Source organism: Arvicola amphibius, chromosome 8 (assembly GCF_903992535.2).
Source record: "Arvicola amphibius chromosome 8, mArvAmp1.2, whole genome shotgun sequence".
NCBI classification, from domain to species: Eukaryota; Metazoa; Chordata; class Mammalia; order Rodentia; family Cricetidae; genus Arvicola; species Arvicola amphibius.
This window is the reverse complement of record NC_052054.1, coordinates 100,539,140-100,551,858: the sequence shown is the minus strand read 5'-3', so window position 1 is coordinate 100,551,858 and position 12,719 is coordinate 100,539,140. Positions and strand designations below refer to the sequence as shown.

The window sequence follows — 12,719 nt, the reverse complement described above, 5'->3', positions numbered from 1 at the left end:
AGAAACAGGTCTCAGGACTGGTGTGTGAGCAGAAAACAGACACACACACAGGCTAGCCAAGGTCACCTCCTCAAAGCCACTGCTTCCAACTGCTGTGTCTGCTGCAAACCACCCCTGGGGTGGTTTCCAGCAGAGGCGGTTTCATCACCTATTTCAAGATGCGTGTCTCTCTGTGTTACCCATGTGTGCAAGTGATCAGCTTGGAGGGATCCTGTACAGTCTATTTCCAGGGATGGTCAGAACTTTCCTTCCCCACAGCTCAGCTGGTCTCCTCATATTCATGGACACCAATACTATCAATGAGTTGTCAAGGACCCTTTATGAGTATTCTTCTCCCTTGCCCTCCTAGGGCTGATGACACCAGGTCTCAGCAAGGAAGTAGAGCATCCACTAGGGCTCAGCATCCCCAGTGGGTCTGACCCCTTCCAACATCACCGGTCTCAGGGCTTAAAGACGACGACCTACTCTTCTTGTGGATGGCGAGCATCAAGGGCCGGTCACTGGGATGGAGCTGCACGAGCACAGGTGTCTCGATCAGGTCCTGAGGTAGATAGCCCAGGAGGGGGACTGCCCTGGAAGGCGAGGGACAGGCAGTCAGGGTATGGAATACAGATGTCAGGCAGACTCTGAGGGAGGGCCATCTTAGGGAACCTCTTCATTTAGCGACAGACATGGCTCTCAATTCCCCCAAATGGAAACATAGCAGAGGCAGCGAGTCTTTTAGCTTCGCAGCTGGTGAGGACTCCAGTGTCCTTGTGGGTATGACAGGAAGGAGGCTGTAGTCAGCTACAGCCTGGTGTTTGTCCTTCCAACAGAATACATCACGATGGCATATTCACGTTTTTCTTTTTTAAAAGACTTATTATGTACACAGTGTTCTGTTTGCATGTATACCTGAACACCAGAAGAAGGCAACAGATCTCATCATAGGTGGTTGTGAGCTACCATGTGGTTGCTGGGAATTGAACTCAGGACCTCTGGAAGACCAGACAGTGTTCTTAACCTCTGAGTTATCTTTCCAGCCCATATTTCTTTTTCTGATATCTAATATTGATCAGTTTGATGTGAGTCTCAGTTAAACAGGTTTTGTCTGAAAGCTGTCCTTTCTCAGTCAGAAGGTCGTCTTTCTGTCACTTTGACCCCTAGATCAGGTGATTTCCTGTGGCTCCCCTAGGAGTCCCCATGACTGGATGGAACCCTTGCTCAGTGCCTGTCTGTGCTTCTATAAAGTGGAAGCCCCTTGGCATTTTGGGCTGGTCCTTGGTCACTGCAGAGATGGAACCAAAGCAGCGGTCTATGGCTCTGTCTGAATCTAGCTCGGCTGGCAGCCTCATCTTCCCCTAAGCATTCCTGCAGATGTTTCCCCTCTACTCAAGCAGAAGGCCCTGCTGCACAAAACCTTAGACTAGAACTTCCTTGGGATCTGGATTGACTCTGAGTGCATCCTCAGTGTCTGAGGTATACTCTCAGGCCTCCTGCTTCCTTTCAGACAGAGAGTACAGAATGTTCTTGGCGCCCTCCCAATACAAGCCTGGCTGGAGCAGCTGCGGGAGGAGAGGAGGAAGGAGGGAAGAGGAAGAGGACAAGGAGCTGGGGAGGAGAAAGGAGGAGGAAAGGAAGAACAACGCTAAGGAGGAAGGGCCCGATACCTGACCCTGACCGCAGGTTTCCTGAAGGGGCCTGCCTATGGGTTCCACTCACTAGGCAGAACTCTGCAGACGGCCTCCCACAGGCACCGGCCTGTCTACCTGCTTCACAACTGGAGCAAAACGTGGCAGTTTTCACAGTCCCTAGACCTAAGCAGTAATGGCAGCCTCTTAAATGGCTTTGTACACTCAGTCCCAGGTTCTGCATCTGATACTGTCCCTGGGGTACCCCAGGCCAGGGGTGGGAGGTCTTTGGCTGCCCACAGAGCAGAACCTTCCTGGAGGCAGTGCAGCATGACGCTGAAGTGGAACCCCGTGTCCCTGGCCAGGTAGACAGAGGAGGAGGACCCAATCCTCCAGAATCTAGGGGGTGACTTGATCTGGTTCTCTGTCCACTTCCTGTGGGTTTTTTTTTTTTGACACGTTTCTCCAAACCACTCCCAACAGCTGGTTGATTTCCAGCTCTGCGCCTGTCAAAGAGCTGGGGAAAAGGCACACAGTGGACAACAACCTGCTCAGAACCAAGCACTTCTGAGTCCACCAGGACGGTTCACACCAGCTAGAGCACCCTCCGTGGCAGACTCAGTGAGACAAGTCTGAGCAGCTCTGAGAAAAGGTGTGGAGGCAGCCTGGAAGACAGGTTCCTGCAGAGGTCCTGTCATTAGCCCTTGGCACCCCATCCCTGATGGTACCATCACCTACGAGACAGAACTTAAATAGGGGGACAGAGGCAGGCTCAACTGAAATAGCCTCCAGGTCTCCAGAAAGCCCCGTCTCTAGCATTCATTTCTGATAAGCTGTGGTGTTTGCTTTCTTGCTTTCATTTTTTTCCACGTAGGGTCTTGAACTCCCAGTGGTTCTTGTCTCAGCCTCCTAAATGCTGAGATCAATGTGTGCTACCACAATTGAATCTCATAAACTTTGAGTGTGATTTCAAATCACTCCCTTGCCTGTATAGTTACATGTCCTGTATCAGCAGAACACAGTCTGAAAAAAAAATGCATCATTAGGCAATTCTGTTGTACCGGCAGGGTCAGGAGAACAAAGCCGAACCCACACGGCACAGGTTGGTCACCAGGCGTGACTGCTGATGCAATCAAGAAACACAGGGCACACAGAAGTGTACACTGCTGTGGGGCACCAAGGGGGAAGACTTGCTAACGTGACAAGTTATAAATATATAAGCTAGAAGCACGGTGCTGCTGTGCACAGCTGTGGCTACTACACTACTACAGGATGACATCATGACAGCCTTGTCACTAGGTAAAAGAATCACAACAGTGTATGTGGTCTCACTGAAACATCACTGTGTCGCAGGACAGTACCGTCACGCATTTTAGTTGACTGCCATGTAAGTAAAAATGACACATAACCTTCTCTTCAGCAGTGATGTCAAAAGCAAAAAAGTTCAGCTGCACACCTTTAGTCCCAGCACTTGGGAGGCAGAGGCAAGTGAATCTCTGAGTTCGAGGCCAGCCTAGTCTATAGATCGAGCTCCAGGACAACCAGGGTGGTTACACAGAGAAAACCTGTCTTGGAAAAACAAACAAACAAACACAAAAGCAAAAAAGTTCATTTTTATCTCTCTGGTTATTACCAAGACACTGATCATCGGTCCCGGGTTTGATGACCTGAAGATCACAGTACTGATTCCCAGACAAATGATAGCGGGAGATGTTGGGAACATTATTTTAAGGTGTGTTACTTTTGTTTATGCTGTGGAACATTTGTTTAATGATGTAAAGATGTGTTGCTTTTGCTTATGCTACATTTGTTTAACTCTGTGAAGCTGTGATTAGTTGCCTTTCTAAAACACCTGATGGTCTAATAAAGCGCTGAACGAACAACAGCCAATAGCAAGACAGGAGAAAGGACAGGCAGGGCCGGCAGGCAGAGTATAAATAGAAGGAGAACCGAGGGAGGAGGCCATCAGGGGCCAGTCACAGAGTAAGAGTAAAAAGTAAGGCATTCGGAAGAGAGAGAGAGAGAGAGACAGAGAGAGAGAGAGAGACAGAGACAGAGACAGAGACACAGAGACAGAGACAGAGAGAGACAGAGACAGAGACACAGAGACAGACAGACAGAGAGAGACAGAGACACAGAGACAGACAGATAGAGAGACAGAGACAGAGAGAGAGACAGAGACAGAGACACAGAGACAGACAGAGACAGAGACTGAGAGACAGAGAAAAGGAAAAAGCCCAGAGGCAAAAAGTAGTTGGCTCAGGTGGTGGCATCACAAGCCTTTAATCCCAGTACTAGACTGCAGAGGCAGGGCAGATCTCTGTGAGTTCAAGGCCAGCTTGGTCCAGAGCTAGTTTCAGGACAGGCTCCAAAGCTACAGAGAAACCCTGTCTGGGGGTGGTGGGGAGGTGAGAATAATTTAAGTTAGAAAAGCTGGAAAGAATCAAGCCAAGCTAAGTCCAGGACATTAATAAGTAAGAATACACAGGGGCTGGATGGAAAGATGGTTCAGCAATTAAGAGCACTGACTGCTCTTCCAGAGGACCCAGTTCAATTCCCAGCACCCACATGGCAACTCACAAGTGTCTGGAACTGCAGTTCCACGAGACCTGACACCCTCACACAAACATATATGCAGACAAAACACCACCAATGCACATGAAATAAATGAAATATATACACACACAAACACATACATATGTAATAAGCCTCTGTGTGTGATTTATTTGGGAGCTGGGTAGTGGGCCCCCCAGAAGGCCACAGAAGAAAACTCTGCACAAAAGGAGGTGTGCGTGGACAATGGAACACGACTCACCTTTCATCCACATCCTGGAACAAGCAGTTTGGTGTATGGGTTGTTGTGAAAATTCTCTTCTCAGGAGGAATCCTCGGGGCTGCAAGAACAGAATTTCCACTCCTAAGAAACACATAGCTGTGTTTTGACTAGGGAAACCACAAGGGCTGAGAGTAACGTGCAGCCATTGAGAAAATGAGAAGGCAGACTGAACAACAGAGCCACCATGGTGAAGCCATGAAGCATCAAGGCGAACCCCAGCCAGCTGGCCACTCGCAGCCTCCTCAACTTCTCTGGGGTGGCCAACGGGAGCTGCCGCCATGCTACCTGAGACACGTGGACCCAGGACTGAAGGCTGCCATCATGGTTTGTAAGATGAAACTGCAATGACCTGAACTAACTGCCTTTAGAAAATGAGTTACATGCTCTAAGTCTGGACTTAGAGTTTGCCAATGCCCTTGCCCTGGAAAACTTGACAGTTTCCAGGGAGGCCAAAGGCAATACATTCCACACAGAAGTCATATATCCAGTGTGCTCCTCACCATCAGATTCTAAAATCCTTGGTTCTTGAAAGACCCTTATAATTTGGGGTTACAGGTTGTTCCTCCTCTCTACATTCTTAATGAACATTTGGAAGAGAATGTTCTGGATGCAGATATACATCACCGTGTTAGAGAAAAGTGTAAGTTACCACTTTTAGGAAGCGTTTTTGTTTTTTTTTTGTTTTTTTTTTTTTGTAAACAAAGCATCAAAAGATTACAATTCCAGAGAAAATAGTCTAAATGCTCCTGGGGTATGGTGGGGCTACCCCTCAGGGGATCTGAAGTCCTGTGACTCCCGAGTTGACACACAGAAAATAAATAGCTTCTGGCTAGGCCTTGGATTAGACACAAGGACCCCCGGTAGTAGAAAACAATTGCTTGAGAGGGATCCCAAGAAGGTGATCACCAGGATGGCACAGCTTCCCTTGGGCTCCATGGGAGAAGCCTGATTGTCAGGTGGCAGGGTAGCCTAAGGAACCCTTAATGGTGGGACAGCATTAGAAAGGCTGGATGGCCATAGGCTGAGCTGCAGGGAAAACCAGGCAAAGGGCAGTGCAGAGTGAAGACTGGTGGGTCAACAGAAACCACAGTTGGGAGGGAGGCAGTCCAGATGGAAGTCAGGATGGGCCAAGACAGGAACGAAGATGGCCCAGCACTGGAGGCTGAGGGAGTTAAGTGTGGTTCTGGGGATACTGAGATGTCATGAAGCAGAGGCAAGGATGAGGGACAAAGATGGGAGGGATATGGGGCCTCAGAACTGTCAGAGCTGGTGCCGCTTTGTAGATCAAAGGCAGCATAGCTAGGGGATGGGAGAGGGGACAAGGAAATGGATACAGCTACCTTCAGCGGCTGTGGGGAGAGCCAGATAGTAAAAAGAGGAAGTTAGGGAAGATGGAGGCTGAGAGGGTTAGGGAAAGGCCAAGGCGGATGAGCAGCTAGGTACTTTTTAGACATCACGTATGAACTACAGGCAAGAAGGATGGGCTAACATGGGTGCTCCCTGGTCAGGCATGGCTGTACCTTCATAGCCCGAGTGTACCCTCTCTGCCAGTAGCAGGCAGCAGAGTTGGCTCTCGGTACCCTGCTGCTCTTGCACCTTGACCAGGTAGGGTGTCATGCGGAAGGGCTGGTAGCGAATCTCATTCTCGTGGTGTTTCCCAACACTGTAGAGAGAGGAGTGTGGAGAGGAGTGAGGGTCAAGGTTCTGAGCCAGGACAAAGAAAAGTCTTGGCCTGCTAGCTAGCTCCACTCCTGGCTGGTAGTTAGAGCTAAGCAATTCTTCCATTTGTTGAACCAGATGCCAAGGATGCTGAACCAGGCCGCCACAGCAAAGCCTCTGGTGGGAACCTAGGCCATACCAGAGGCAGCACACATCTGTACCCACTGGAGAAGCTGGCGAGTGCCTACCCTTAAGCCTTCTCCATTAGACCCACACTGAAGGGCCAATGGTCAGAGTCCACACAATGGGCAGTAGGAGGTCTTCCAGCCTTTCTCTTGAGCAATTTGCAGCTAAATTAGGGCAAAGCAACTGGAAAAGGTAAATTGTTTCTTTAGGGGGATTCTGGATCCCACTCTTCTCGGGATCACAGCTGACATTATCCTGGATGCTCAGGTGGTTACAAAGAGCCTGCAAGGAACACTGTGACTCTAACCCAAAAAATGCAAGTGCACGTTTAGGGCTACACATGCTGCCTGGCCCATGGTCCTAGGGAATGTCTTCCTCAGCAACAGAGGGCCAGTGTGGAGACTCTTTTGTGTGGGGGGGGTGGGGTGGGGGGCAGAGAGCAGGTTGACTTACCCACTCCCTTTGCACAGATATCATGTAACTCACTCAAGTGAGATTCCACACAGGCTCTGTAGAAGCTGTGTCAGATCTCACTCTCAGATCTGTGGGATGGGCAACACATACACCTCTAATTCTCCCATAAGTACTGGTAGGCAACTGTCTGTATGTTTTCTGAGTCAGGAAGACTGGACACTAGACTTACCTGACACGGCAGAAAAAGGATTTTTCCTCCATGCACTCTTGACTGAAAGAATCTGCAGGAAAAAAAAAAAAGTCATTTACCCAAGTCAACAAACACAGGCTCAGACTGAGGTGTAACCGTGAGTAGGCCCAAGTACAAGTGAGTCCTTCATGGCGCTTTTATAGTCAATACAATGCCGAAGTGTGCTGGGCACCAAGTCAGACTGTCCTACAAGTTACAGCCAGGACTTTAGAAAAGTTTTGTTTTTCCTTTTGGAGACAGGGTTTTATTAAAAGCCCGGGGGCCTGGAACTTAAGGCAATCCTTCACCCTCTGCCTCTCTAGTGCTAGGATTTCTGGCAAGAGCTACCAAATGTGTTTAAAACTCCTGAATGGAGGGCTGGAGAGATGGCTCAGCGGTTAAGAGCATTACCTGCTCTTCCAAAAGTCCTGAGTTCAATTCCCAGCAACCACATGATGGCTCACAACCATCTGTAATGAGGTCTCATGCCCTCTTCTGGCCTGCAGGCTTACATGCAGACAGAATATTGTATACATAATAAATAAAATATTTAAAAAAAAACTCCTGAATGGTGCACAGTGGTGCTACTGATACACAGGCAGCTCGGCCCCAGAAGACACACTAGTGTGTGTACCCAGAGATAAAGCCCTGAGTGTTTACACCGCCGTTTCTGAAATGCTTGCTTCTGATAGAACTGACTCAAGGCATTTGAAAATATCAACTTCACTTTAACATTTACAGTGTCTTGGGAAATGTGAGCTCACTGGACCTCACGTCAGGGAAGGGGAAGCTGGTGTCTCTGGAATAGTCTGAAGGTTAAAATGACCTTAGACTTCAGCTTACGCACAGTAACCCAATGGTTACAGTAACCCAGTCCCAAGAGAACAAAAGCACACCTGCCAATCCCTCCGAGTGACTCAGTTACCCCTTAAAGAAGTCATTCGGCATTCCACAAGTGACCCTAACGTTCAGCATGAGTTTAAAAAGAGTAGCCCACATCTAGACCACAGGTGGTCCATCTGGCTTGCCATAGCTCATGCTCTTCTCCCAATGCAAACTATAATCAATTCCATCCCATAATCTCTGGGGTCAACTTGAAAATCCAAAGGCCAGGTGTGAGCTCAAGCCAATCATCTGCTCTACAGTGAGAGGGTGAGGGACAGGCACGCTGTTCCAGAGGAAGGCTGGCCAGAAGGAGGGGGCGATAGGCCTCTAGCAAGTCTGAAATCAGGGCCCACAGACCTTGTCCTAAAGCTGTAGGATCATCATGTTATCCCAGGGACCACCCCCTACACATCTGGTATGGGCCCTCAAAGCACCAAGTAGCCCTGCCCCATGGCTTGCTGGGCTCAGTGAGTTTTGGCTGTTTGGGTTGCCTGTGGTTTTCCTGGGATGTGTGGCTGGCTTCTGGTGGCTCTGCTGCTCTGGTTTCCCAGGGTAGCAGGCAGCCACACAGTCTTGGTGATATTCTCTGCGGCAGCTCTGCCCTGTGGCCGAGGAAGCTGTGCCTTCCTGCCTGCAGAATCAGCCTCACAAGGACACTGCCAAGGTTTATGGCTTACACTCCCTGAAGGAGTGAGGGCTGCACCCACAGCACAGGGGCCACAGCCTGAGCTGGAGAGAGCAAGTGTGGGTGCAGGGATCAGAGGCATCCTTGGAGATCTCTGCTGTTCCTTTGGGGCTTTCCCTGCGGTGAGGAGGGCTCCACTGCTGTTCACCTTCTACCCGTGGAATCCTTTAGCAATCTGCCCGACTGCACCCCTGCATTCCTTTCTACTCTTCATGTGGTCAGACTGCGATAACTCTCCGGAATAGCCATTCCCGACACTACCATTAGCATGCTGGTCACAGCCACGTATGCAAATCTGAGCTTTCCCCAGTCCTCCTGTCTTCCCCTGCTCCCACACCAGAACTGCCCTCAACACTCAGGCATTTCATTTTGAAATGGTTCAGCTGCTCCCCACTCCCGAGCTCCACTGCAGCAGCACCCAGTTCTTGGCACGAGTGCTGTTTCAGTCTGTTTCTGTTGCTATGACAATCTGTCAAGATGACTTAGGAGATGATAGCTCATGGTTCTAATGGCTGGAAAGTCCAACAGAACACTGCAAGGGTCCAAAGAGCTGCTGGAGAGGGCCATATACTGCTTCAAATCATGGCGGGAAACAGGGTTGAGGGCACCCGCAGAAGGGGCAGCCTTGCTTTAGTAACCCATCCCCCTCGGGGCTAGTTGAGTCCTGACAAGGGACTCTGACCCAGGAGAAAGGCGTTAGTCCCTCTTCATGACCTCAACACCTCAAGGTCCCACCTCAGTACTGTGACATCAGCAAATTCCAGCACAAGTTTTGGAGGGGACGAATCATAAACTACAGCTGACTGACGAGGCTTGGGGTGGAGCTGGAAGAGCACACGGAGAATGCCAACACCGGCTCCAGGGAGAGAAGGCACAGAGGGGATGCCAGATGAGAGGGGATGGGCAAGGGCAAGGGCTTGGACACGGGTGGACCACACAGTAGACATACATACTTGTTAACGAGCAGGGAGAGTGCCATGCAAGCTCAGAGAGCTTTATTGCCTGTACTTATGAACCTTACTCCAGTCCAGGCGAAGATCCCTGAGAAGTCACCCCGATGAATGTCACACCTGTCCACTGGGGCAGCTGAGGTCATGGGGGGAATTAACTGCCTGCAGGAAGCTGGCATTCCACTTAGCACTCCTCTGCCTTGCAGGATGCACCCCATCCCCCCACACTGCAGTTATGCCGGGATTCCTACTCCGCATAACTTCATTTTTAAGATGCCTAATTTTGAAGTTTTTCTGGGGTTTACGAAAAGGCTATTTATTCTAGGGACAAACAACTGTTTGCCTCTTACCCTGGACAGATCAGTGAACGCTAGCCCCTCTGGAGGGCTCCATGGGGCATTCTGACATAACCGAAATGGGGAGCGGCCCTCTCCACACTCCCCCTTAGTGGGAACGAGGCACTGCAGCCAGGACCTCACCTAATCCGCTGCACACACTCCAGGGTGGCAGCTTGTAAGGGGTGGTGTAGCTGTGGAACACACTGACATCGTGAGGAGCCAGGAACTCCACAAACTTGGCGTCACTGAAGGCGTCCTTCTTACAGTGGAAAATGGGGGCATTAGAGATGTACAGGATCTTCCCAGAAACCAGGGACACGGCTACAGCAAACATATCCTGGAAACGGAGAACATGAGCAGTGATTACAGGCGGTAGGAACTGATCGGTTATATAAGGCTAGTGGGAACACCCTGACATGAGGACCAGGGTGTGTCTGGGCCTCCTCAAGCCTGGCCAAGCTGACTTTTTTCCAATGCTGACATCCAACATGACGCCATCAGGAACGGCACATCAGGCCAGCCTTGTGCTCCCCTGGCACGGCAGTGACCTTTGACAGCTGGTCTCTTTCAGGTAATGTGGGTGGCCTGCAGAGCTGCCTGCCCCTCTGATCTCAGGCCAGCCCCCTTGGAGGGATTTGGCTGGCAGGTTTGAGGAGCTGGGCTGAGCAAGCGCCACCACTATTCTTCCCAGTATCACCGTCTGTTCCCACTGAGAATTCCGGAGTGTGGCTGCTCCTCCCCCAGGCCTTTACACATTCAGAAATGTGGGCTTTGGACCCAGACCTTATTACCACTAAAGCCTGGACAAACAGATGGTCACCGAGTCTGTCTCTTCATCCTGAAGCCACAGAAAGCTAGAGCCTCGAGCTTCACCACGACTGGGCTTCTCTAAGACTGGGAGCTATGAGTCAGAGTCAGCCAGAGACGAAGAGAATCTCCCAGGAAAGAGCAAAGTCTAGAACATGACTTCACTCCAGAATCACCAGCGTCGTGATTTTATTTTATCGGGAGAAACAGGCCCGCTTCCTGACAGCGGACCAGCTGGCTTACCCAAGGGAGAATTCATGCCCTGTCAAAACACTCACAGCATTCTTCACGATGTACTCCGAGGTCATGCCCTCAACCTGCTCCACGGTGTAGGAGGGCACATTCACACTGCAGGGCTGGCTCTCACTGGACATCAGCAGCTGGTAGTACTCCTCGTTAGCTACAGGAGAAATGACAGCCGTGTTCAGCAGCTGAAACCAACGTGACAGCACACGCTCACTGGCCCCTGCAGGTGGGGTCCATTTTTCTCAAATGACCAAGTGGGATGAGATAGAATATTCTGGATGCAGAGAATGTAGACATGAGTGACCAACACTCAAGAGCAGTCCGGAGATGCTCTCTGACACGTCAGGCCTTTTTACGAATTTAAAAACTGACAAATACATTACTTTAAGTCCTAAGGGTACATATGGCTCTGAAGTGTAATGCGACCACAATGGTCTTACTTAGGACCACAGCAGCAGCCCCTGTACCTGACTGAGCCTCAGTGGTCCTTTTAGGGACTTCCATGCAGGCGAAATCCACTACTTGAAAGAGGAACAGCTATCAGAAGCCAAACTGGAAAGGAAGTGCTCTGAGCAGCACCTGCAAATGTGGCCACTGATATGAGTTCCTTTCTGGTAGGATCCTGGGGGAGCCAAGCCACAGCAGCTCTCACTGATGATGGCAGCAAAAGTCAGTCTACTCCCGCCTCCACGGCTCCACATGCCCTCTAGATGGAGCCCACGGTGGCTGTTTCCTGGATGGAGTTTGACCCTGGGATCCGGCCAAGCGAGTGTTCCCTGCAGGGTGGTGGTGAGGTCTTTGGACCCGTGGCTGGGTCTTATCTGATGTTGATTACTCGACCTTCACAGCCTAGTAGGTTTCTGAGCGTGCTCTCTGCTGGAAGGCTTAGGAAAGTTCTTGATTTGGCAGAGCTCCCACGTTCTGAAGTTACTGCGGAGGCCAAGCATGAAGCATGGAAACCAACAGTCCCCGGAGAGCGAGCTGCCTCCAAGTCAGACTGACTCATGGAGCTGCTCTTTCTAAAGAGCAGGGTCTTCCTTAGGCAGAAGCCAGGGTCTCTACTGTGGGGTCTGGCCTTAGAGCACCAGGTTCCCAAACATGTTTAGCTTAACCAGCACTGGCTAGCAGACAGCACTGTTTAGAACACATCAATCTTCCAAAAGGGACAGCAGCTTAGGGAGGGGTACACAGAGGTTTGAAGAGAGCACTCGAACGTGCACAGAGGCCAGCACACAACAGAATAATGCCTCTACAGCTAGCGCCAAGGACCCAGATCAATACCAGCAACCTGCCTGCTACTGACAAGATGCTGTCCAGAGACTCAGAAACAGAAGCCTGTCTGAAGTGCAAGTTCATACCTAGACTGCTGGACACACACCTGGCCTAGATGCTTGCCGGCTTCAAGACAAGCCAGTAACACTAACCGCGAAGGCCACACTGCCTAGATCTTAGCCTCTCGACTTTGTCTATTTTGATGTGTGCTTGCAACATGTTGTACTCAGCCTTCAGCACATGTGTGCGACTGTGACCAGAGGCAGAGTGGGGTGGTGTTCGCATAGGTACCACACATGGGTGAAGTGGTGGTGGTGGGGGCTTGATTTTCGCATCACCTGTCCATGGCACCTACCTTTTCTGCCCCCATGGGATGTTAGCCTCTACGTGGATGTTAGCCTCTACCTATTCGTCATAAAGGATCACATGCCAGCGACAGCCCCCACCATCAGTGGCTGGAAAGAAAAGGAACTAAGAAAAGGGTCTAAGCACTCAGCACTCTGAGCCAGGGCTGTAGGAAGATATTTTCTCCACAGTGGAGCAGCCACAAAGCTCATATCCCTGTGCCTAGCAACTGACTGAAGGCTTCTGGGCCTTTCTTC

At 50.4% G+C, this 12,719-nt stretch overlaps 1 protein-coding gene across 2 annotated transcripts in view; it reads right to left on the bottom strand.

Moving 5' to 3' along the window:
- The window catches only part of Per2 (period circadian regulator 2), a 45,872-nt gene that overhangs the window by 19,625 nt on the left and 13,528 nt on the right, over positions 1 to 12,719 (bottom strand). For both annotated transcript variants that reach the window (XM_038338880.1, XM_038338879.1), the window contains 6 exons: positions 10,878 to 10,999; positions 9,934 to 10,129; positions 6,935 to 6,986; positions 5,967 to 6,109; positions 4,426 to 4,504; positions 466 to 572 (listed from right to left, as the gene is read on the bottom strand). In XM_038338880.1, coding sequence (XP_038194808.1) covers positions 466 to 572; positions 4,426 to 4,504; positions 5,967 to 6,109; positions 6,935 to 6,986; positions 9,934 to 10,129; positions 10,878 to 10,999 — 699 coding nt within the window. The remainder of the gene's footprint in view (positions 1 to 465; positions 573 to 4,425; positions 4,505 to 5,966; positions 6,110 to 6,934; positions 6,987 to 9,933; positions 10,130 to 10,877; positions 11,000 to 12,719) is intronic.